Consider the following 24,301-nt stretch of genomic DNA (forward strand, 5'->3'; position numbering starts at 1 on the left):
GCAACCCTCACCATGGATTCCATGCGAGCCCTCCTCTCATCGTCCTCCTTCCTCCTCCTCATGGCCTCCAGTTCCTGCCGGGCCTCCAAAAAGGCCTGCAAGAAGGTGTCGAAGATGCCGAAGAACTCATCCGGCTGCATATTACTCTCCTGCTCCCCAAAGTGTGTCAGTGCCTTGGCGAACTATAAAAGACACAGGTGGAAGCATGGTGAGCTCAAGCCTACAGTCAGCTGGCTTCCAGCTGGGCCCAGTCCAAGCTGGGGGAGGGGCCGGATGGTAGGCTGGGGGACAGGTATTTCGAAACGTTAATACCAGGGTTCACCAGTGGAAACTTCAATCCAGAATTCATTGCCTGTTTATTCATTGTCTCTACCCTGTTATTCCCCCCAACACCATGAGGCTGACTTCTAGGGGAATGGATGGAGACTACCCAATAGTCTACATAAGCACCACCTCTGGGATTTTTATTTTGTAGATATGGGATCAGGAGATGTTGACCTGAGCATGACTTTACTAAAATCAGGAACCGTGTGGCTAGAACAGAAAGGGCCCTCACAGGTCATGTCGTCACTGGGTGACTGACTTGGCCCCTCTGTCACCCAGCTTCTTCACCTGTAAGATTCAGATCAGCTTCATGATACTGTTGTGGGAGTTAAATGTCACGACAGAGGGAATCGGCTGTTCCTGTTCATGAAGCAGGTGCTGCTCTCAGTCTGTCGTAGCCCTGTGTTCTCTTACCCAATTCACACAATATCATCTAGGAAACATTACCTGGGACCAGCACAGGCCCATCCGTATCCATCTTTACCATGGCAAGTTCAAGGCCGAGCTGGGCTCTCAGATGCTCACCCAGGTGACCGAAACCCCCTGCTTCTCAGGGTTTACGACTGCAACCCCAGGTGACCGAAACCCCCCTGCTTCTCAGGGTTTACGACTGCAACCCCGTAAGGTGGGTGATGGAGCAATCACATCCTAGGGGCTGGGGTAGGGCTCGTTCTGTAAAGTGCTTGCCAGGCAAGCACAACAGCTGAGTTTGCCCTCAGGGACTCCAAGTGTGGATGCAGCAGTGTGATCTCACTGGGGAGGAGGATACAGGAAGATCACTGAGACTTGTTGGCCCGCCAGTCAAGCCTAATCATTGAGCCCCAGGTCCTCGTGAGAAGCCCGATTTCAAAAAGTAAGGTGGTCAGCTCCTGAGGAATGACCCCCAGGCTGACCGCTGGTCACCACAGGCGTGTTTCCATGGTAGGACCAGGGGAAGATATGAGGTCTAGAAAAGGATAAATTGAGGAAGAGTGGGGTTCAGAGAGGGCCGCCTTTACCTTATCCCTGGCCTCACCGAGCTGGTCCTCCAGCTCTGAGAAGCTGAAGCTAGACACCGTGATGAAGTCACTCATGACAGGGACAAACTTGTCATTGGGGTCCCGAGCCTGGCATCTCTGATAGTCCAACTCCTGGGAAGGGAGAATAAAACACAATTTAGACAAATAGAGTTCAGGGGACACCGCATGCCTTGGTACCCACAGGACATCACTCATGCCTTTGGGAAAGCTGTCGCCTGGGTCTACGAGTCTAAAGGTAAGAAGGTCTTTCAGAGTTGTCAGTCTGTACCGATATTACTATCCCTCCCTCACCCGTCACCACCACTACGGTGTGGGCTGTGACCCACACGCCAAGGAGCGCTTTCTAGGGCCATCAGAATGGAAGTCAGCACCTATGGTAGCAACAGAAGGTCCTCTGCTTCTTGGCTTGTGCCCTCTCAACATTCCTGTATTGAGATCCTCACCTCGAAGGTGAAGCCAGGGGCTGAGATCTCAGGTGAAGCCAAACTTCTGACACTACAACACAATGTCATCATTACCTACAAAGCGCACACTTGGAGGTGCACAACCAAGCTACATAAAGATAATTGTCAGAAAGTTTCAGACTGTCACAAGTAAGTTTGTGGTCTGGTGCTGGGCCCCATTCATAGCTACCCCGGGGCACATGTGGCCTGTAGGCTACGGGGTGGGCACTCCTGTCAAGTGACCAGGTCATAAGAGCACAGTCTTTGTGAATGGGACCAGCGGCCCTATACAAGACTCCCAGAGAAGTTTGTCCTTCCTTCTAGGTGAGGACACAGTGGGAAGGTGCCCTCACTGGACCTCGGACCTGCCAGCACTTTGATCTTGAATGATACACCCTGCAAAGTTATGAGAAGCAAATGCCTTTTGTATATAACAGCCACCCCATTGATTTGTTTTAGCCACCTTAAGGGACTAAGCTACCAAAGTTCCCATCAATGAGTGAGTCCTCAGAGCCTCTACTAGTTCAGGCAGGAAGGGAAGAGATGTAAGGTAGGATCTCATGGGAATGGTGGTCGGTCCCCACTGGCACACTGCTGGACACCGCCTGTGATCAGCTCAGCCTCCCCATTCAGTCTAATCAAACATGAGCATGTGACAGTCTTAGGGTTCAGTCCACCCTGTGGGCATCTCCTTGTTCAGTGACACAGAGACAGTCTCAGACAGACAGCCCCTCTTGAGGGTCTAAATATAGACCCCAAGTAGGTGGATAACTTTTTCCTCGAGGCTCTCTCCGTGATAGTGCTGTCCTCCCTTCCCATTCAGGAGCCCTGAGTCATCAAAATGCACCAGACAGGGCTTTTGAGTCTGAGATGTGTATGTTTTGGGTTTGGGGGCATTGGGGCCAGTGATGGCCGCGACACTGGCTGTTCTTGGGCAGCCTACCCCACCAAGCACAGCGGGCTCACTTACCACCTCCACTGCTCGGAGACCCCTCCTGAGAGCGCCCACCTCCTTCTCCAGCTCTGCCAGGCTGTGGGAAACAGGGAGGGGGAAGAAAGGCATCAGCTCTGCATGTGAGGCGCCAAGGGAAAGAGCAGCTTGAAGGACAGTGGCCTTGAGTCCCAGCCCCACCGGCATAGGCCCCTGACACATGGCTCTGGCAAGTTACTGCCCTATGTGCCTGTTGGCGATTCGGTAAAGTGTCAGTAGAAATCTGCTCCATAGACACCGATGCTGTGCCTCACAAAGTTCCTCTGTGTGTGTGTGTGTGTGTGTGTGTGTGTGTACGCAGGTACACATGTGTGCTTGTGGAAGTCAGCTGACAATTCAGGCATTTTTTTGGAGATGACCTTTTTTTTGGGGGGGAGGGTTGGGTTGGGTTCTAGGTATGGCACTCCTGTTACCTCGTGTTACCTGCTGAACTATCTCCCCAGCCCTATCAAAAGTTTTCTCACACTGGCCCCTGGCTTGGATTTTTTTCTTTTCGTTCCCATTACACAGTGCCCGTCATCATTTAACGGGGGTCTCTCCAAAGTCATATGTTGCTGACGTGTGGAGGCGGAGCTTCGGGGAGAGATAATGTGATATGATGATGTCGGACATGAGGGTGGAGGCCCCAAGATGGCACTGTGACTTTCTGTCCTAGCCTCGCATGCCGCTGCCGCGCTATTTAAGCAGATCACGGCACCACGCTCTTCCGAACCCCCAGAGCCATGTGTCACCTACGCTTTTAATTTCTGTAAGTTGTTTTGTTATAGCACAGAGAATCTCACATGCAGTTTGATACATGTCAGCTTTAGCATTTCTGGCTTTCATAGACCACGGATTAAGTCTTATGGTCTTTGCGGATGCCCTGCCTGTGCAGTTCAGGGTCCCCACTTTCCAAGTGACTGGGCTTTTTAAAAAAAAATGTGCTAATTTTTAATTTTGTGTGTGTGTGTGTGTGTGTGTGTGTGTGTGTGTGTGTGTGTTGCCTACATATAGGTCTGAGCCTGATGTCTGAGGAGGCCATTCACGGTCACTAGATTCCCTGGGACTGAAGTGGACCACTATGTGGTTGGTGGGAATTGAACTTGGGTCCTCTGGAAGAGCAGCCAGTGTTCTTAACCACTGAGCTGCATCTCTTGCACCCAGATGAGCATTCTTTTTTATTCTGCATCAGCCCCCATGCCTGCTGGAGGAATGCCCCCCTCCCCAGGCCACCTAGCCAGTGTGCTACACGATGAACCCACCTCCTCACCTGCCCACCTCCGTAGGATAACCAGAGAGGCTGTTCTATGCTGACTCTCCATTAGGCTTAAGTTCCATTTTCCTACAGTGCAACTGGCTTAGTTAATGCTCCTGTTCGGGGCACTCTTCCTCTGCACAGCTTACTTCCCTACCCTCCCGGTGTTTTCTAGAATTACCTCTGAAATAAGGTGATGAGCACCTCAGAGATCAAACCATCTCCGTTTCATTTCAAAGCATACCCGGAGACACTGCCCAGCCCTAGTGTCCCCTCAATTGGGGGAGCCAGTTGGTGTGGTCACAGGTGAAGGAAGTGGGCGGTGGGGGGAGGCTGCTTACTTGACTTTGGCAGCCTCTGATAGGTGCTGCAGCTCCGAGGGCATGTTCATGATGTCTGGGAAGTGCTTCTCCAGGATCATGATCAGGTAATGAAGCAAAGAGATGTTCCTGTGGGTGACAATCGTGTCAGGGGATGGGGGAGGGTGGGCTGAGGAAACCAGATGGACTTCGAAGAAGGAGAAAAGCAACGAGCAGGCTAGAGAGATGGCTCAGTGGTTAAAGAGGGCTTTCTGCTCTCCCAGAGGACCTGAGTTTGGTTCTGAGCACCCACAAATGCCTGAAACTCCAGTGCTAGGAATCAAATGCCCTCCGTTGCCCCCTCCCTCGCTCAGACAACTGCAGTTATGCATACCACACACACACACACACACACACACTCAAATAATTCTTTAAAATATTTAAAAAATGAACGAGGCACCTAGAATGGAGAGGCAGAAGAGGGTTAGAGAGAGAGTCTAGGATGGGGTGAGACAGGGCCGAGGAAGTCCATGGGTCCCCACCTGTCAATGCTGGACTTGGTGTCAGCAATCTTGTTGAGGCTCGCTACCCGGAACCCGTAGGCGCCCCCACGCTGCCCCTTGTTCATAAAGTTACCGATGGCTAGGACCACCTCCAGCATTTGCTTCAGGCGCTTGCTGACCGTCAGCTCCCGGGAGGCCAGCAGGATGGCTGGGAGAAAAGGGGCAGCTCAGGATCCTGCACAGACTTGAGCCAGGGAAGCAGGGCTCCTGGCTGCTCAGGGGGACTGTGGACGTGGTGGCCTTTTCAACTCTTTGGTACGTTCTGATCAGGTCCCTCCATTTCGACCCGTCCCTGCCTTTAGGACAAAGCAAGCCTATCCCCAGAGTAGACCACCCCTAGAATGATCTAGAATGTCTTGTCTTACATATAAATATAATTATACTTGAAGCTTTCTCTGATGGGATGCTTTGACACGTTTTGAAATTCTGTATTGTATGAAAGTGCCTGTATGCTCATGTGGGCACACATGTGTATACACTCATGTGCAGGTATGCGGAGGTCAGAGGACAGCCTTCTCAGAAGACACCAGCGCCTGTGCCCTGAAGCAGTGATAAGAGGACTAAACCACCCAGTGATCCCTGGCTATGCTGGACTGAAAATTCCTGAAGAGGCTTGTTTTTAAAATTTTTTAAAAAGCCCTTGGAGCTTGGAAGAGGATGCCCCAGTGAGCGGGAGCATTTGTTATGAAAGCAGGAGGACCCGAGTTCAAATCCTCAATACCTACCAAAAAAAAAAAAAAGCCAGGCATAACCATATTCAAGGTTGTAACCCCAATGCTGGAGAGAGGAGAGTAGCCAGAGGATCCTGGGAGTTTACTAATCAGCCAGTCTAGCCCAAACAACAAACTTCAGATACAGCGAGAGACCGTCTCAAAAAACAATATGGAGACAGAAAGAGGACAACACCTGCTGTCCTTCTCTGGCCTCTGATACGCACACCTGTGTGCACAGGACACACATACACACACCAAACACAGATGCATATCACCGAAAGAGGGAAACTCCAGACTAAAAGTTTGAAGGACTTTTCAAAGTCAGTGAAAGAAAAGGAGATATAAAACTGAGAAATTTGTATAATAATTTTAGTAGTGAGAGTTGTCTATGAAGCCTTTCCAGCCCACATCGGCAGATTCTATAAGCTAAAACCAGGCCTGTTCTGAATGCATATTTAAGTCGTTCCCAGCGTGTGTGTGCGTGTGTGTGTGTGTGCGTGTGTGTGTGTGTGTGTGCGTGTGTGTGTGTGTGTGTGCGTGTGTGTGTGTGTGTGTGTGTGTGTGTGTGCGCGTTATGTATCTGTGTACAAGTGTGTGCGTTCATGTAGAGGCCAGAGACTAACATCAAGTGTATCTTCCTCAACCACTCTTACCTTACATTTTGACACAAGGTCCCTCTGTGAACCTGAGCCTTTGACCTTTGACCCTTTGGCTAGGCTGGCTGGCCCGGGAGCCTCAGGGGTCCGCATGTCTGCGTCCCCAGCCCTGGGTTACAGGCGTGCACCATGCCTGCCTCTTAGGACTTTGGAGGATTGCAGCCAGGTCCTCATGTTTACACCACAAGTACTTTACCAACTTACCCTGTTTTTGTTGTTGTTGTTGTTGTTTTGTTTTTTTTTTGTTGTTGTTGTTTTTAATTACAAACCAGAATGAACAAATTGCCGTACAATGGAATAAAGCACAGCACTGCAAATTGAACGCCCCCACACAGACATATCTCTGGGGAAAATTCTAAACCATATTGCTAAGCTGTCGTTCAGCACTATCCTGAGTCCCACAGCCACCGTTTTCTGGAAGTTTCCCTGTGGTTGTTTGTAAATGACCAACACAGCTGGGCGTGGTGACTGCTCATGTTTCTCAGTAGAAGGAGGGAGCAGGCAGGGTCCTAGCGCTCTTATTTATGTGTATATGCCTACTTACCCCAGACCTCGGTCTAGGGGTGGTGGGGGGGACTAGAGTATACACAGGGGAAGATTAGGGGAAGGGGCTCCACCTGGGCAGGCCTGGGGACGTCATCGTCCATGCTGAGCTCAGATCCCCCAGTCTGACTGCCCTGGGGTCTCCCACCAGGAACCTCTCATTGGTCCCCAGGGGAAGCTTCGCTGGCCTTTAACTCTGGTTTGTCACTGGGGCCTTATTAAATGGAAGAGCAGATATCGCCCAGATAAACCCACTTTCAAGGGGGGAAACTCTTAAGACATAAGCAAAAAATAAATCATAAAATCACTCATCACACATTATTCCATTTATAGTAAATCCAAACTAGAAAACCACAACCACAAGAAGGGATACAGGGTCTGCAGACATTCAGTTTCTTGACCTGTGTTGATTGTATGGGCAGGATGGGAGTGACTTCCTAATTGTCCACTGCGAACAGCTGTAATGATTTGTGTGTGCCATGTTTCAATGAAAAGTTCATTTTCAAGAAAGTAAATAAAACTTACTTGCAAAAATCCCTAGCAATTTACATGGCTAACGATAGTTTTTCTAAGGTTGATGGGCCGTTTGAAAAAAATCTACAAAGGAATATCCTCAAAAAAAAAAAATGCTAAAAATGTTGGCAAAACAGAAAATGATAAGAGTTGAAAGGAAATCAGAAGAGATGAGAAAGCTCCCATCTGCGATGCTGACATTTCAGAGACATTCGCAAGAATAATATGTTCATGAATACATTCATAAGAACATTACATTTGCAGTCACATTCGCCCAGGCTATATTTAGTGAAGCGGCTTGTAATGAGAATTGGTAAATTTGGTGTACTCAGCAATGAATGCATTCATAGGGGGAAGATATTCAAAACAATATTGGGGAATCTGTCAAACTTGGTAAACTGCCCTGAAGAAACTTCACCCAGAACCCAGAGTGGGAAATGAGGGGTGGGTGTCAATGGCTCAGCACCTAGCTGAGGTAGGCTCAGTCTTTGCTACTTCAGAAATACTACTGAGAGCCTTAGAAGGAGGGTTAAATATGGAAGCACAACTCCTGAACAGCCAAGCACACTGACATGACATGACATGACACATGTATGCCTCCAGGCTCCTCTCTCCAGCCTGGCTCATAGCCCTTCAAGGACAACAGGCAGCCATAGTGGACAGACAGATCTGGGTTCCAGTGATAGAACTGTGATGTCTTATGCTCTCCAGCACATCTTTCTTTCTGCAGCTTGATATTAAAGAGGGACTTTATGGGAACATCCCGAGTCTTAGAGCTTAGGTACATGCCCCTTGGAGCAACTAACGGTCTCAGGTGAAGCCTTCCCAGCACCTAAACTACTCTGATTCCATGGTTCCAAATGCCTACCACTTACGTTTGCTCCACTGACTGACGCATAAATGGTGGAGCTCCTGCAGCTTGGCTTGAAACCCCTTGTATCTGGGCCTTGTATCTTTAAAGTAGCTTGCAGCAGGAAGAGGGTGTTGATGAAAATAAGGCCTTGGGAGATACCATAGAGAGAGATGATCTAGTCTTCATTACTATCTGCAGGCCCCTTGTTGGGTGTTCATGTGTGTACATACATACAGAACATTGCCTTTATTTCTACAATCTCCCACTCCAGAAATCCCAAAGCAGCCTTTGAGAAAGACCCGACCTCTCTCTAAACTAGGCATCTCAGAGAGTGTCCAGCAGGGGGCGCCTATGCTCTGCTATGCCCCTAGCCTGGCACCCCGAGCCTCCACTGTGGTCTCTCTTGGTTTTGTTTTGTTTTGTTTTTATTTGTTTGCTCCCCTGCCCTGTAAGCCTTGTCCTTATCCCCAAGTGATCCCGAACAGTTTCTCCTGCTTCTTCCTTGTTAGGTGCACGTCCTGCCCTCCAGTCTTCCCCACAACCCCCTGGGCCCTGCTCCTCTGCCATCCCCACAGGCAGCCCCAAGGATATACTCTCTGACACAGTGAGTGATGAGGGACAGGAGGGGAGGGATGAGTTGGAAGGACAGCAAGCATCTACACTGCTACAGCATCCCTCAAGGCTATGAGAAACGGCAATCTGGAGACCTGTATCACCCACACTGTACTAAGCCAGACACCTCGAGGATGCCATCGCCTGCTTTCTGCAAACACGCCTAGGAGACTCTGTGACCCTGTGCTCCTCAAGTAGGAAAGGATGGACGACTCTGTGCATGCCAGGTCCCAAGAAGGATGCTGACTACATTCCTATTTCCTCATCCTTTCTGTCCCAGGCTTGGGCAGAAGTCAAAAGGTGCCCCACCCCGGGGATCCAGTGCCAAGGCAGAGGAAAACACCATATGGTTGGCATGTAAGCTAACATAAACAAGCACATTTCTCCCTAATAATCATAGTTTCAAATTGGTGGTACATTCCTGTACTCCCATCACTTGGAACGTAGAGGCAGGAAGATTGGGAGCTCCAGGCTAGCCTCAGCTACACAGTAAACTGGAGGCTAGCCTAGACTACAGGAAACCCTGCTGCAAAATATAAATGGCATAATTTTAAATGTTATCCTTCCCTTAGGCATCTCTCTGCGGTCGGGGTAAGGCAGAAATTTCCCTCCACCCCAATCCTCAATCCCCAGTCACCTCCCCCACTCCAGGCGAGCACTGCAGGCCCCAGCCCTACCTTCTACTTTGGGTTTGGCCTCAGCCAGCCGTTCCTGGAACTTCTTCTTGAAGAAGAGGGCTTGCAGCCGCTGCTGGTAGTGGTCGATCCTGTGGACAGGGCGGGCTGCGTCACAGGTGGCTCTGTGGCCCCAGGGCAGCTCCAGCCTCCTCCTGGGCCATCCTTCCCTTCCCTTCCTTGATCAGCGCTGCTACCTCACCCCTGCCTCTCCTGCTATACCCCGTGCAGAGCCGGGCCCTGAACCTCCTCCCTGCTGCTGGGTCTGGTGCCCATCTTACCTGCTCATTTCATAGAGGAATCGGTCTGCACGCGCCATCCGCTCAATCTCATGTTTGTGTTCCTCCAGGAGGTCAATGTCACTCTTCTCGGGGATGAACTTGAGGAGCTGCAAAGAGCAGGCGTGAGTCAGATGGGGAGCTCTTGAGCAGTGCATACAGCATGAGGTGTAGAGAAGCTCATGCGTTGCCTCTGCTCAATATGGGAAAGGGCCTGCTGAGGCAGGAGGATTCAAGACAAGCCTGGACTACATACCAATTTTTGAGTAGAGCCTGCGTTACCTAGCAAGTTCAAGGCCAACCTTGTCTATATGCCAATTCCAAGGCAAGCTTGAGTTACCTAGCAAGTTGAGGCCAATCTGCTCTACACATCAATTTTGAGGTCAGCCTGGCTATGTAGAGAGCTCAGGTGTTTTACCTCACTGTGTAAGCGCATCATGTGTGAGCAGTTCCTGCAGAGACCAGGAGAGGGGGTTTCAAACTAGAGTTACAGAGGTTGGTGAGAGGTGAGTGCTGGGAATAAACACTGGTCATCTGTAAGAACAGCCAGTGTTCTTTGTGTGGTAACCTCCAGATTCACAGGTTAATGACATCTGGCAGTGGAGCCTTTTGGAGATCATTAGGATGAGGTCACAAAGGTAGGACCTTAGTAGTGGCATTATTGGCCCTGACAAGAGAAAGAGAAATCCAAGTTACAGCGCCAGCTCTGTCTCCTCCCACGATGCCTTCCGCCATGCTTTGATACAGCCCCAGACCTCACCAGGTGCCAAGAAGCACCACGCTCTTGGACTTCCCAGCCTCCAGAGCCACGAGCCAAGTCCTCTTCTTTATAGGTTAGCTAATATCTCAGGTATTTTGTCATAGACACAGAAAATCAGCCAAGTCACTAAGTCCAATTTGCATCACTCAACGTCTAAGATTCATCCATGCTGGGTACCACTGGTTTGTCTCTACTTACTGCTTACTAGTATTCCACTGAAGGGATGTGCCACAGTCTGCTTATCCACTCTCCTATTAACGATCAGTGGGGTTGTTCACCCTTCGGGAGGGTTAATGAGTCAAGTTGCTATCATTATGTCTGTGTACGTCTTTTAACGTGTATATTGGCCTCTCTTCAGTATGTGCCTAAATGTGCCGTTCCTAGGCAGCAGGGCAGATGTGTGGCTTAATAGCCACGCCAAATAGCTTTGCGGACAGAGATGAATGGCGACTCCAGTTCTGCCCCACCCTTGTCAGCATGTGGCTGTAGGCCTTTAATTGTAGCTAACGGGTGGGTATGCTGCTAGCCCTCTCCTGTTGGTTACTGGGTTTCTCTTGTCACTACTGACATTGGGGCCATTCCTGTGCTCACCGAGTACCAGACACTGGGTTTCATAAATTGCCTGTTCAGCTTAGTTTCAAACTGCTTTTTTTTTGTTTTTTGTTTTTGTTTTTTTGCCACATTCGCATCGATCTGTAACATGCCTTACCACAAATACACACCATTTGTTGTATGTACACTTGGAAAATATCTCCTGCACTTTAGCTTGCTGTCACCAGAGAGAAATGCTATGTCCCTTGACTGATGCTGGATCTTTTTCTTCTTTATATTTTTTTAAATTTTATTTTAATTTATGCGTATGGGTGTTTTGTCTGTACCACACGTGTGCCTGGTGCCTGCCCACTGAGGGAGAACGAGGGAGTCAGATCCCCGAAAGTTGTGGATGCTGTGAGCCACCGTGTGTGCCAGGGAATGAACTTGGGTCCTCTGTGAGGGGCAGCAAGCGCTTCTGACTGCTGAGCCACCGCTCCAGCAGCCCAGCTCCTCTCTTGATCCAGAGCCTCACGAAGCCTGGATTGGCCTCAAGCCCACAGGTCTGGGGGTACAGATGTTCAATACCACAGTCAGTTTCTGGGGTCCTGGGCATGGAATCCAGGACTTCATGCATGCTTGGCAATTGTGCTCCTCATTTTAATGAAGTCCAATTGGCAGCATGCCCGTTTGCCATTCCCCAGGTCTTTCTTAAAGAACATAGGAGATTTGAGGAGGAAATGACCGTTGCCATCTTGATTCCTGCTTGAGACCTTGCAGAGGCCACAAAGTTCTCTGGCAGCACGTTTCAAAGGAAAAGCTAGTCCAGGGAAGTTTCTAGAAACTCCTCCGTGCCTCCAGACCCAAGTCTCTTTGACCCAAGGGCACCAACCTTTCTGGGATGGCGTAGGAAGTAGTATGGCTTCCCCCAGGTTGGGCTCCTCTCCTCCCCTGAGGGTTCTCACCTGCTCCAGCATGTCCTTAGCGAGGTCTTCTTGTTCATCCATCCTCAAGATGGCTTGTCTGATCTCCTCATTAGAAAGCTTCAACCTGCAATAAACCACTGCTGAGCAGCCTGGCCTAGCCTTCAGGACAGCCCCTGGGTTTCTTTCCACATTGTCTGAGCCCTCAATCTGAACCCCTTCTTCTTCCTTCTCTACAAAGCCTTCCCGGGCCAATTTCATAATAGAGTCTAATTTTAATAGAGAGGAAATACAACACACCCATATAGCCAATGATGAGTGTTTTAGCTCCCATCAAAGCCCGAGTCCCCGATGTCCTGCTTGAGCTTCATCAGAGCCGATGAGACACGCGGTATTAAGAGGGACAGGCAGGGGCATTCCGACCAGTCTCCTTTTCCTCCTCCACCCCTCCCTCCCACCTCAACTGTCTTCAGCATCTCCACTCCACGGGAGGACAGAGCAGGGTGTCAGCAGATCTCTTCGTGAACAACCTTGTTCCTTCTGTCTCTGACACACCCACTTCCCACCCGGCTCCCGTTAGCCTTCCAGAAGCCTCTGCTCACCCCCACATAGCCCTTCTACACCCTCCAGGTACGCATCCCCTGAGGATTCCAGGGGACCCACAGTCCCCTACCAGCACCACCCCCACACTCAATGGAAGAAAGTCAGGCCAGGCAATTTGTGGGAGGCTAGAGGGGGCAGATGTCCCAGAGGAGGCTGTTGGCAGCACTAAGAATAGAGCTTGGGGCGGTGCCCCTGACCCTGCCTGGGGGAGGCCCCACACAGAAGCGGTGCTGTTAACAGATACTGCTTGTTTGTTCTAAGGCCCAGGGAAATGCTTGCAGGCTGAGATCATGCCGCTCCCAGGCCTAAGCCAAGTGGGCCCTCCTTGGGCTTAGAGCAGCTCCGCTCCCAGATGCTAGGCAGGAGCCTCGTGGACACGGGCAGCTTCCTGTCCGAAGAGTCCCATGCTGTTGTTTAAAATGGGCTTGTAGGACAGGGGTCAAAGTCACTATCCATCTCTCCTCTCCTTCGGGGAAGTCAGAGAGGTAAGGCCACCCTCATCACCCTGTTCCTCTGCTGCCACCTTTCCCCAGGCCCGCAGCTCAACCACCATATTTGCTGTTTTGCGGGGCCCAGAATTAACCCAGGGCCTGGTGCATGCTGGGCAGACCAGCAAGCATTCTACCACGGATTTATTTGTTTTTCAGCCCCTCCACTACCCATTTTTAGCTATTTCTTGGGGGTCCATTTCCCTGCTACAGGTGAGTACCTACTTGGAGAGAAGAATGATACAGTTCTGTGCTCTCCGGCCATCAATGACTGACAGTTCTTTAACCTTGCGGGAGGCTAGGTATAGGTCTTCCGTGGAGCCCAGTTCTTTCTGCAAATGATGAGTTAAGGAGGGAGCACTGAGGTAGGTGCCCCCATCTTCTTTCCCACCTCCCAGACCAGTACCCTCCTTTCAATGAGGGGATGCCCTGACCCAGTGGGCATAGACAAAGAGAAAGAGAAGATGTGAGAGATTGGGGGTTTAACCATCAACTAACTCTTGTGAGAGGATCTAGGACCACCCTGGGCTAGAAAGGATGGAGGGTAGTGAAGGGGCCCCATCTTAGAGCTCAGACTCTCTTGGAAACCCAGGAAAGGAGCTGCCCGAATGGAAGCCATAATTGATCTCTCTGGCTGCAGGGAATAAGGTGTCCCCTGTCATCCACTTACACCCACCATAGCCTCCCCAAGCTTATGACGAGAACTTGATTCAAACCCCCACAAGGCCATAATTTCTAACTCCTGAGAATCCCAGCCTATCTTAATATAGCAAGGACTAAAGGATTTTACAAGGGAATTTGGAAAAACAGAGGCAGAATCCATACTGAATTCACCTCTAGGATACCAGTAGGCAGAAATCAAAGATCTTGAACCTCCTTCTGTTGGACCCCAGGTCAGGGACTCGGGAGCCTGTCTAGCAGACAACCATGACTCTAGGGACTTTCCCAGAGCACATGTTCCAAGGCACACAACTCCAGGGCCTGCCAAGCACGCCATTATCTTTGTGGATTTTCCCTCTGGAGTTGTGCCGTGCCCAACATGTGTAGCTATGTTGGAAAGCCTTGCCTTGGCACTGGTAGGTGATAGCATAGACCTAGAAGCCATTTCAGTTCTGTGGACATTCGCCTTCTTGGCTGGCAGAGATCTGCTCGCAGTCCCTCCATCTCTCACATTTCCTCTCTCTCTCTGGGGACCCTCCTGCATGCCACCCTACATGGATGAGCAATAAAGGCTGGAGAAAGTGCAGGCAAGCCTTCTGTCATGGACCCAGTTCCAGGCTACAGCCCAGGACAGTGGGTAAGAGACAGAACGTTCAGAGCCCCGAGAGTGACTCACCTGCGGAGAATCATGTTAGTTATCAGCTCCTAGGCAGGCAGCGGCCACAGCCATCAGAGAATTAAACATGCACAATGTTAGTCAATAGGCCAGGGACTCAGGAACATCAGGACAAATGTGGGCATCCTTGGGATCTATTCTGTCCATTGTGTCCCCGGTACAGGAGTCAGGAACCCGGAAATACTCATCAACAGCAGTTCAAGGCAGACATGCACCCAGAGAAGCTGGAGAAGCAAACACCAGGCAGCCTCCACTTTGGGACCAGGGAGGTGCCTACTTGGGCCAAGTAGTCCCCAAACATGAGAACTGGGACCCTGATCTTAGACCACTAGTTTTTTTTTTCTTTGTCTCTGCTGAGAACTGGCAGAGAGCACAGAGAGTGTTTCTCTACCCAGATGAACTCTTTATTGACACATGAACTTGAATCAGAAGCCCGAGGTAGTCCCCACTTCTGGGGCAGGAAGAGGAGGTGACCCTGACGTTGCCCCTTATCCTTGCTTATCTGTTGTCTAAGGGGACTGAGGAGTACAGCTTGCCCCAGGTCTTCCTTCCTGACACCGATGGACTTGAAGACGCCAGCTCAGAACCCACCCAGGACATAGAGAGGACTCAGGACCTTCTGTGCTCCAGAGGGTAGTAGCTAGGCAAGTTTGACTTCTGGCATTGTTCTAGCCTGACTGCTGTGACTCCAGGCCTCCACACTGATGTGAGCGAGGCCCCGTGAGCTGTGAGGGCTCAGCAGCAAGAAGTGGGCTGATCGGAGGGGTTTTCAGACTTCTCAACAAGCTGGGAGGCCTTACACCACACATGAACTCCATCCTGACTGTCTCCTATCCCAGCTCAGGGCCTTGGAGTCTGGAGAGGCCAGTCCAACACCCCTAAGAAGGACCCACAAATGAAGGGGAGGTGTGGCCTTGCCATGTCTGATACATCCATACACCCCACCAGCGACTCAGGGCACAGGTGTTGAGATAATTCTTCCCAGCTCCCACAGCCTTGACCACTGCCCATGACCATGTCAGCTCAACCACAGCATGAACTAGAATGCTGCTTTGGAATTAAGAGTGGGAGATCAGATGTCACAGGCAACCACATTTGAATCAAAGAAATAATCATTTGTTTTATCTGGAACCCTAAGACGGGGCTAGAGTATCAACTCCACACTACTCCTTTGGATGGGACCCATATGACCTTGGACCTGACTGTCTCTCAAAGAGTCATCTCTGGGTCTAGAGTTGGTAAAAAGCAAAGCAGGGCATCCTCTGCAGATCTGTCGGAGGCAGGCCTCAGCATCTAGCCACCAACCAGAGCTCAGGACCCCTGAGTATACCAGAAGTCCTCAAAGCTGGAGTCCTGGGCAAGCACAGATGAAGAAATGTACACACAAACCTTAGAAGACACACAGAGAAAACAAGGGCCATTACCAAGTGGACCTGGGGAAAGGCCCCCAGGCATGACAGTTGCACTCAGATTCCAGGGCCCCACCCATCTTCAGAGTCATTCAATATTGGAAGATGAGGACTGACAATAAATACCCCTGGGGGTCCCTACAAGTGATTATCATTTTTAGACCTTCATCTGGCAGCAAACCAACTTCCTTTCCAGTCTCCATGGCTGCAGCAACTGGCCATATATACAGAAACTTAGCAGAACAGTACAGCGCCTTCCAGGATCCAGCCCCACTCTTGATCCTTTGAAGTGGCATGCAGCAGCATCCATCAGTTTCTATATAACCTTAACCTCTCTGTAGGTAGACGTGTGTGCATGTGTGCATGTGTGTATGTTTTTGTGTGTGTGTGTGTATAAGTCAAGATTGAAAGTCAAGATCCAGGAGACCAAAGGGTACAGTCTTACCTGGTGCCTCTGATATGCTGAGAACATTTTTTCAAATTCTTCCAGGTCCAGAATCCGAAATACCTGCATGTCATCAATCTCATTCCACACGGTACCAGAGACACGCTCCTGAGATTCAGGGTAAGGAGAAGAATGCATGGTTGACCCTGGCTCCTCCATGACAGAGATGCCAAAATGTCCCTAACCCCACCAGTCCACAAAGGTACATGTTTCAGTGGCCAGGCTCTCAGACTTCCAGAACGGGGTGCAATTACACCACCCCTTTCCAACCTTTCTCTTCAATACTCTGCTCCGGGCACTGCCTCCTCAGCCCTCCTTTCATGGGAGGCGGTATGGAAGCATCTCAGAAATTACTGGAATCACTGGAGAGTTGGAGCACAGGTATAAAAGGAAGGGCTCTATGCTTCTTTCAGAAAAACCCAACCAAAGGCAACATTCTCACAGGCCTCTCCTCTGACTACAGTCCCTGGAAGCATTGTGACTCACACATATATGGACTCAGCAGAGACTGCATTCCGTGGATCTGAGATGGTCATTTTCTTTCCCAGGATCTTGTTCCTACTTTTCCTGATTCCCATAAAGTACACATGTGCCAAAAGCTGGGACATGCTGGCCCCACATGGTGACTCTGCTAGGATCAGCAGAACTTGCCTCGAGTTCCTGTTTGTCAGGGCCAGGGAAGGTGTGCCCATCTTTTATGATTGCAACAGACCTATAAGTTTCCAATTTCCAGCTCTCTCAATTGAGGCACTGTCCCATCCTTTTGGAGGACTCCTGGGCTAGGGTCTATAGAAGCCCATACTGCACCGGCAATCTTGTATCATCATGTTGACGGTCCAGAGGATGGGAACATGGAGGACAAGCATGGACCAGGAGCGCACCCCCCATCATGCAACCCCTCCTTCAAGAATTCTCATCTCATCTAGAACATTAGTCTTTGGAGCTGAAATTACCCGGTCACCTACTTTCATCTGTCTAGAGGCCTCCCTAACACCCCTTTCTACATTGCCTCCTCACATTTGAGAGAGTGTACCTTTCACTCACTTCTGTTTTCTTAAACTCTGAGAAGGGGAGGCTAGGCTAGAGTCAAGAGGGAGGAGACATTCCTGTGGCCTTCCGAAGGCCAGGGACCCTCATGTGGAATGCTGGGCTGGGAAGCTCACAGCAGCAAGGGATACAGGCAATTGGCCAAAGCCAACACAGACACATTCTTTTCATGGTGGAAACAACCACTGTGTGTATGTGTGGCTGTGTGTCTCTGTGTGTGTGTGTCAGTGTGTGCATGTGCATGTGTCTGTGTCTCTGTATACATTCAGGAGCATATGTAGGATAGAGGAAGGGGCTAGAGAAAGAAACTGGGCCCCTAGAAAGGAAGATGTAGGAGGCAGAGAGAAAGGATGGGATGGGAACTGAACGAAGAAGACAGGGAGGAGATCCAACTGAAGCAATGTGGGGACCTGGGGACCCAGGATCCCCTGTACAGGGGTGGGAGTGGGGAGACCCATAAGAGTAAAGTTTCCACTCCTTTGTGTTCTCTGGAGGTCAGCGCAAGGACAGAGGGACTGGAGTGCTTGGGTATTCAATGTGACCAACCAATCACCTCAACTTCACTGCTTCTCAAACACAGCCTGACCCACACATCTGTCAATGTTTTCATCCCTTCATAGAAGCATCCTGGGGGCTGGGCCCTTTCTCATAATCACCACATCACAACTTCCATCAAATCTCCCTGGTATATCCACCGTGAATGATAATTCTCCAATTTAGTTTTTCCAACACTCTGCCATCTCTAGCCTAGATTCCTGGGAGTCCTGACCCCTGGAGATAGCCACAGAAGAGCCACACAGCATTTTCCCAGGACTATGCTCCATGATGGCTCCCTCACATGGCGTCACTTTTGGGGCCAGGCAGACCCATTGACTGACATTTCTGCCCCTGCCATCATGTGATCTGTGGGCAAATGAAATGATTTTATTTTAACCCTATAACACAAGTGGGAAACCAAGTCTCAGGGGAGCATAGTTCAACTACATTGACATGAGAATCATACGATATATTTAGAGCTCATGTGTAATAAGACTCTGCTCATGTCATCCATTGGTCTGAGTGTTTTGTAAATGTTCTAGAAGTCAGTCTTCACAGCCATTCTTTGGAGGGCATTGTGGTGATCCCAGTTTACAGATAGGAAGCCCTGTCACAGAATTAAAAGCTTGGGACTCAATAGTAGGTTGTCAAATATACTCAGTATGCTTCCATCCCATGGATGAAGGAAGGGTACACACTACCCTACTCTGGGTCCCTAGGGGTTCGTGTGGCCTTTAGTAATATTGGACCATAGAGAAAAACACTAAGGACAAAGGCCAGTATCATGACAGGGTCATAGAAACTATTGATGATCTTGTCTGCGCTTTCTTGTAGTTGCTGCTGTGATATATATGATACATATTCACAGACATTTTCATGCCACGTCATGCACACGTGAAGGTCAGAGGGCAACTTTGCAGAACCAGTTCTCTCCTTCCACCTTTGCATTGGTTTCTGGGATTGAACTCAAGTCAACAGGTAGACACAGTCAGCCCTTTGCTGCCTGAGGCGTCTCACCAGTCCTTGACTGTATTCTCTTAATCCCTGCCACATCCCGTAATTTAACACATTTTAGGGGGAAATACATATGTGTGAGTGGGTACACACATATGGAGGCATGCTTGTGCATATGCATGTATACATGAACACGTGTGTACTGAACACGTGTAGACTAGGTCATCTGCAGGCGGTGTTCCTCACTGTCCTGGAATTGAGATAGCCTAGGCTGGCCAGCCAGAGAGCCCCAGGGATTGTCCATTCTCTGCCTTTTCAGTGCTGGGATCAAGCCCATGCCATCACGTGCAACAACTACTTCCTCCTCCTCCTCCTCCTCCTCCTCCTCCTCCTCCTCCTCTTCTTCTTCTTCCTGTTCTCTCTCTCTCTTTTTTTTTTTCATGTGAGTGCTAGGGATCAGGTCCTCAGCTTGTGTGATAAGTTCTTTTCAAACTGAGTGATCTATCTAGTTGTTCACATTGCATTAAAACTATTTTCACATTTATTTATTGGGGGGGCACATGCCACTTCACACAGGTGTCAAGGCTAGAAGTCAACTTGGAGGAGTCTGTTCTCTCCTTCCACCTCATGGTTTCCAGGGACTGGAGTCAGGTTGCCAGGCTTAGCAGCAAGCACCTTTTTGCACTGACCCATCTCACTGGCCCCTAACTTGCTACATTAAAAAAAAATTATAAGTTGCAAGTACAAACTAACATCTTTTTCTGGAATGCCCATTGCCTGCTCATGTGCTCCAGGCCTGTTACTTTCTTACTGTCCCATCAGAAAGCAGGTGCAGGTCAGAGCTGCTGCCTAGAGAAGTTGCCAGGAGATATATCTATATCTATAAGCATATATATGTATATCTATATCTATAAGCATATATATATATATATATCCAGATCACAGTTTCTCCTTCTGCTCTCTTCCCAGTCCCTTTCTCCCACCTCCCCTCTCCTCCCCAATCCACTCCTCCTCCATTTCTCTTCAGAAAATGTCAGGCTTCCCATGGATATCAATTAACCAAGGCATATGAAATTGCAGTTAGACTAGGCACCTTCCCTCAGTATTGAGGCTGGATGAGGCAACACAGTAGGGAAAGGGTTCCTAAAGCAGGGAAAAGAGTCAGAGACAGCCTCTGCTTCCACTGCTAGGACCCACAGGAAGACCAAGCTACACAACTGTAATGTGTATGCAGAGGGCCTAGATCAGTTCCATGCAGCCTCCCTGGTTGGTGGCTCAGTCTCTGAGTTTTAAGCTTTGAAATGCTGATACAGGTAGGTTGAAAACTCAGCAGCCTGTGAGTGGTCTGTATTCGTAATCCATGTTTCCACCCAGACTGGGAAGCCACAAGTGGAAGGATCTTAGAGACCACAGTGGACAAGCAAACTATGGTAACAGACCAGGCAAGGGATTTCTGCGAGTGGCACAGTTAGAGGCACACTAGGATGGGTTAGGGGCCAAGCCATCTCTCAGTCCATCTTCCAGCTCTGAGAGCGCTTCAGGCTCTCACAAGGCAGCACCGTTCCTTCCTCCATCGTGCCTGCCTCATTCCCTCAGGTCTCTCACTGAGCTGAAAGCTTATCACTTTGGTTAGACCAGCTAGCTAGTAAGCCCCTGGGGTCATTGTCCCCCAGTGCTGGGGTTAAAAGCATGAACAGCCATCACTGGATTTTTTTTCCTTCTTCTTTTTATGTGGATGATAGGTTCAAACTCAGCTCCCCATGCTTACAGACCAAACACTTTTGTCCACTGAGCCATCTCCTTCGCCCCCTAATGTCTGCTTCTCCACTCACCTCAGCATACACTGGTTCATTGGCAAGTGACAGTAAACACAAGTCTACAACAAACAATCCTCCCAGTGTTAGTGTCCTCAGAGGGGACAATGAGCCCCCGACCTCAGCAAACCCATCTTCAGTGCCCACCATGTCCACCCTAGTGCCAGACCAAGAAGAGAATGAAGAGCAGGGCATGGGCCTGCCCGGTCCCTGAGCTGCTTACCTCATTCAGCTTGACCCAGTTGAAGGACTTCAGCGGGTGTGAAGGCTGGGGGATGCGCTTTTTCCTGAGTGGGGCATTGTTGCTGGAGAAGGGGTCCTGAGGCAGGGGCAGGTTTGCGCTGAAGCAGGGTGGGGCACCTGGGGGAGTGGGAGGCCCCCCAGGAGGGAGAGGAGGTGCGGGTGGGGGTGGGCAGCAGGCAAAGGGGAGAGGAGGTGGGGGTGGAGGCAGATCATTGGTTGTTGTGGAGGACAAGGTGAATGGTCCTCCAGGGGGAGGCGGGGAAGACACTGGGCCGGTCTGTGAGGAGACAAAAATGGCGAGATGGTGTACCCATCAGTACTCAAGCTGACCAAATCCCCACGTTATCCTCATTTACTTCTTGCTGAACTTGCAGTCTTTCACATCTCTCTGCATCTGCATCCCCACACCAAGTTCAACACGCAAACACACACACACATACACACACACAAGTTAAACACACAGGCGACCAGAGTTATAAACTTCGAAGTGAAACTTCAGGATGGATGCATACAGTCGTGCAGGCTTCTCACTGCACAAAGACATCCAGCTCAAAGGACGGGGCAGCAATTCTACCTGCACTGTCTGAGATACACTTCTGGGAACAGCGTGTCATCTGCAGGAAGGGTCATTCTTTTCTAATTCGTTAACATTGTGGGCTCATTCACACAGACTAAAAAGCCACTTCAGTTGTGGTCCCAGGCCCTCCTTTCACTTTTCCTTCATTTTGGGGTTCTTGTCTTCTCCCCGTGCCTGCCCCGCCCTCTCAGGGTACTGGCTGAACTACATAAAAGGGGGGAAGGGGTTGATGCCCGCGTACTGAGATTTCATTGAGTTGTGCTACCAGCTCTGCCACTTGTCCCCTAGCTTGGCGCAGCTCCTGGGACTCTCGGGCCAGTTTGTCCTTCATCTTGTTCAGTGTCTTCATCATCTCTTCCTTCTCCAGCGTCTTTGTCTCGCATTCCCGCTCCTTTCTCTCTAGCCTGCTCAAGAGCTCCATGTGTTCTGGAGGGGGAGGGCAGACAAGGGGGAGGGAGAAAGTGAGAGGAGAGAGTGGGGGACAGGGGTGGCTTCATCTGAGGAGAGGGGGTCCCAGGCAGGATGGGAAGTGGCTCAGGGGGTGTAGTTGCCTTAGGCAGAGCTCTCACCTTTCCGGAACTTCTCTGCTTGGTCCCGCCACTGCTTCACTTCATTCTCATTGATGAGCCTGTTCAGAAGCGGAAGGGAGCACATGACTTTTGACACCTCACATCTTCCTGGAAGATAGACACCTCTATTCCCTAGAGGTAGACCCTGATCTCTGATCTGTGCAGGCACAGACCTCTCAGATGCCTCTCGAGGTCCCATTCCTGACCATTCTCACTCTGTCCTCATGGACCATGAGAACCGGAAGGACTCCGAGTCATCTTCCAATCCAACACCTGTGTGATGCTTGATGGGAATGAGAGATATGTAACAGATGGAGGACTGAATTCAGGCTGTCTTCAGTTCCACAAACACACACGTGCACACACATGCACACGCACACACACAGTCACACGCACACTCCCCTACCTTTGTAAAAGTAGATCAGTGCATCTAAGAGCCAGAAATATCAGCCCAATGTGTAAGGCCATAGGAAGCCATCCACCCTGACAGCAGAGGAATGATGGAACAGGACTGTGGCCACATCTGGGATACAGGCCAGCCTCATTCATAACACACTCTTCTAACAGGTGTTAAAACTAGCTTTTCCTCAGATCTCAAAGCGATGAGGGATTGGATCCCAACATGGTAGCCCAGTAATTATTAGCTTTTTACATATGTTTATGTATTTACTTCATGCTACTGCATGTGGAAATCAGAAGGGACAGCATTGAGAGTTTATTCTCTCCTTCAACCAGGTGGAGTCCCTCATTCCAGGAATCGAACTCAACTCCTAGGCTTGGCAACTCGCATCTTCACTGCTGAGCAATCGTGCTGGCCCAGAGTGAGATTTCTTTGGAGGGTCACTGCTGTGATCACTGGGGTACTACATCTTTTACCATCCAAAGAAGTGGTTCCTTGGGAATGGACAGAGTTTTGACTATGTTCCATGATTTGGAGATGGATGCAGGGTTGACTGGGTTCTACTTGGGGCCAGCAAATGCAGATGGTAAAGAAGGGCTAATCGACCAGACAGCCTGGCTGTGCTGGGACTTGGCGGAACCCTAGAGTCTGTTGACACAAGAGCCTGTGTAAGTGAAGCAGGTGTCAGTTGGGACCATTGTTGATGAACCTGGCTGATACCGTTTGTCAATGAAGCCCAGGGGTCCAAATTAGGAGATAACTGAAAACATCAAACTGTAGGCCCATGTATGCTGCTTTGAGTTGATAGGAGGGAGGACCGAAGGCAGCCAAACAGCCGGACAGGGGTGGGGAGCTTCTTGCATGATCCGTGAGTTGTGTTCTATAGGACAAGGCTCTTAGCAAAGAACTCTTGGAATTCTCTGTGCAGAGCTACGGAGCAGGAAGCCTTTTATCACACAGCCTATCCGTTAAGACCTTTCCCTTCCTCCGGCCTGCCTTCTGTTCCCAGCCGCATCTTGAAGGCATCAGGAACTTGCATTAGCTAGTAGATCTGGGACACAGAAAGGGTCAGAGGAGAGATGGAATAGAGACAAGAAGAGAAAAGCCAGCCGTACCACACACATGAACAGGCATGTGCACATGCATATACGTACACATAGATTACCCCTGCCTCTCCCACCCACCACGCCCCATCCCTATTCTGACCTCTGCAGCCTCAGAGGAGAGACGTTTAAGGCTTGGTCACACTTGGGTCAGCCCTCCCATTTGCAGTAGCTTAACATGATTTTAAAGTTGTCTGCCACCCAAGAAGACACAGAAGCTTTACCGGACACCCGGAATCATCATGTCTGCCAGGGGAAAAGTTTCCCCAGTAAATCCTATATGGAATTTGCAGACACCAAATTTAAGCCACTTTGTGATGACTTTACTCTGCTCTTGAGCAGCAAGCCAGATAGGGGGTGAATAAAATCAACACTTGATCATTTGTGCAAACACAACGAGAATCATTTAAAATCCACTTTGAAATGCAAAATCAGGAAGGAAATTTCTCCCCTGAAGGACAATTAGCTCAAACTCATATCAACATTAAATAAATAAATAAGCAGGGCATTAAGGTATGTCTTATTATTAGCTTACCAATGTAAACATAAATGATTTCTGTGTGCCCTTCTACACCCACACTCAGAGTTCTAGGGCTCTGACAACCTTATCCCCAGGTTCATGTTCAAACGGACATGCCCCATGTCTGTGCTGATAGTCTGGTATGTACACCTTGCACAGTGGCTGTCACATTATCTTGTGTTTGTGTAAAGTGTAAGAGCATGCTGAGGCAGTAGCTCAGTGGGTAAAGAGCCAGACTTGAGTTTGATCCCTGGAACCTGCTTAGATAGTGGGTGAGGCGGTGAGCACCTGTAATCACAGCCCCGAGAGATTGCCGAGGCTCTCTTC

At 49.8% G+C, this 24,301-nt stretch overlaps 1 protein-coding gene across 4 annotated transcripts in view; it reads right to left on the reverse strand.

Moving 5' to 3' along the window:
- Nucleotides 1-24,301, reverse strand: part of Daam2 (dishevelled associated activator of morphogenesis 2) — a 105,247-nt gene that overhangs the window by 3,021 nt on the left and 77,925 nt on the right. For 2 of the 4 annotated variants that reach the window (XM_021636237.2, XM_021636238.2), the window contains exons 12-24: nt 21,952-22,010; nt 21,624-21,808; nt 20,786-21,082; nt 16,211-16,318; nt 13,246-13,352; nt 11,972-12,056; nt 9,719-9,825; nt 9,441-9,529; nt 4,853-5,021; nt 4,353-4,460; nt 2,757-2,817; nt 1,323-1,454; nt 12-182 (exon numbers count right to left, since the gene is read on the reverse strand). In XM_021636237.2, the coding sequence (XP_021491912.1) occupies nt 12-182; nt 1,323-1,454; nt 2,757-2,817; nt 4,353-4,460; nt 4,853-5,021; nt 9,441-9,529; nt 9,719-9,825; nt 11,972-12,056; nt 13,246-13,352; nt 16,211-16,318; nt 20,786-21,082; nt 21,624-21,808; nt 21,952-22,010 (1,678 nt within the window). Of the gene's footprint in view, nt 1-11; nt 183-1,322; nt 1,455-2,756; nt 2,818-4,352; nt 4,461-4,852; nt 5,022-9,440; nt 9,530-9,718; nt 9,826-11,971; nt 12,057-13,245; nt 13,353-14,086; nt 14,231-16,210; nt 16,319-20,785; nt 21,083-21,623; nt 21,809-21,951; nt 22,011-24,301 lie in introns of all 4 variants that reach the window. The other 2 variants (XM_060369639.1, XM_021636239.2) reach the window with 2 other exon arrangements.

This window comes from Meriones unguiculatus, chromosome 16 (assembly GCF_030254825.1).
Source record: "Meriones unguiculatus strain TT.TT164.6M chromosome 16, Bangor_MerUng_6.1, whole genome shotgun sequence".
Lineage (NCBI taxonomy): Eukaryota > Metazoa > Chordata > Mammalia > Rodentia > Muridae > Meriones > Meriones unguiculatus.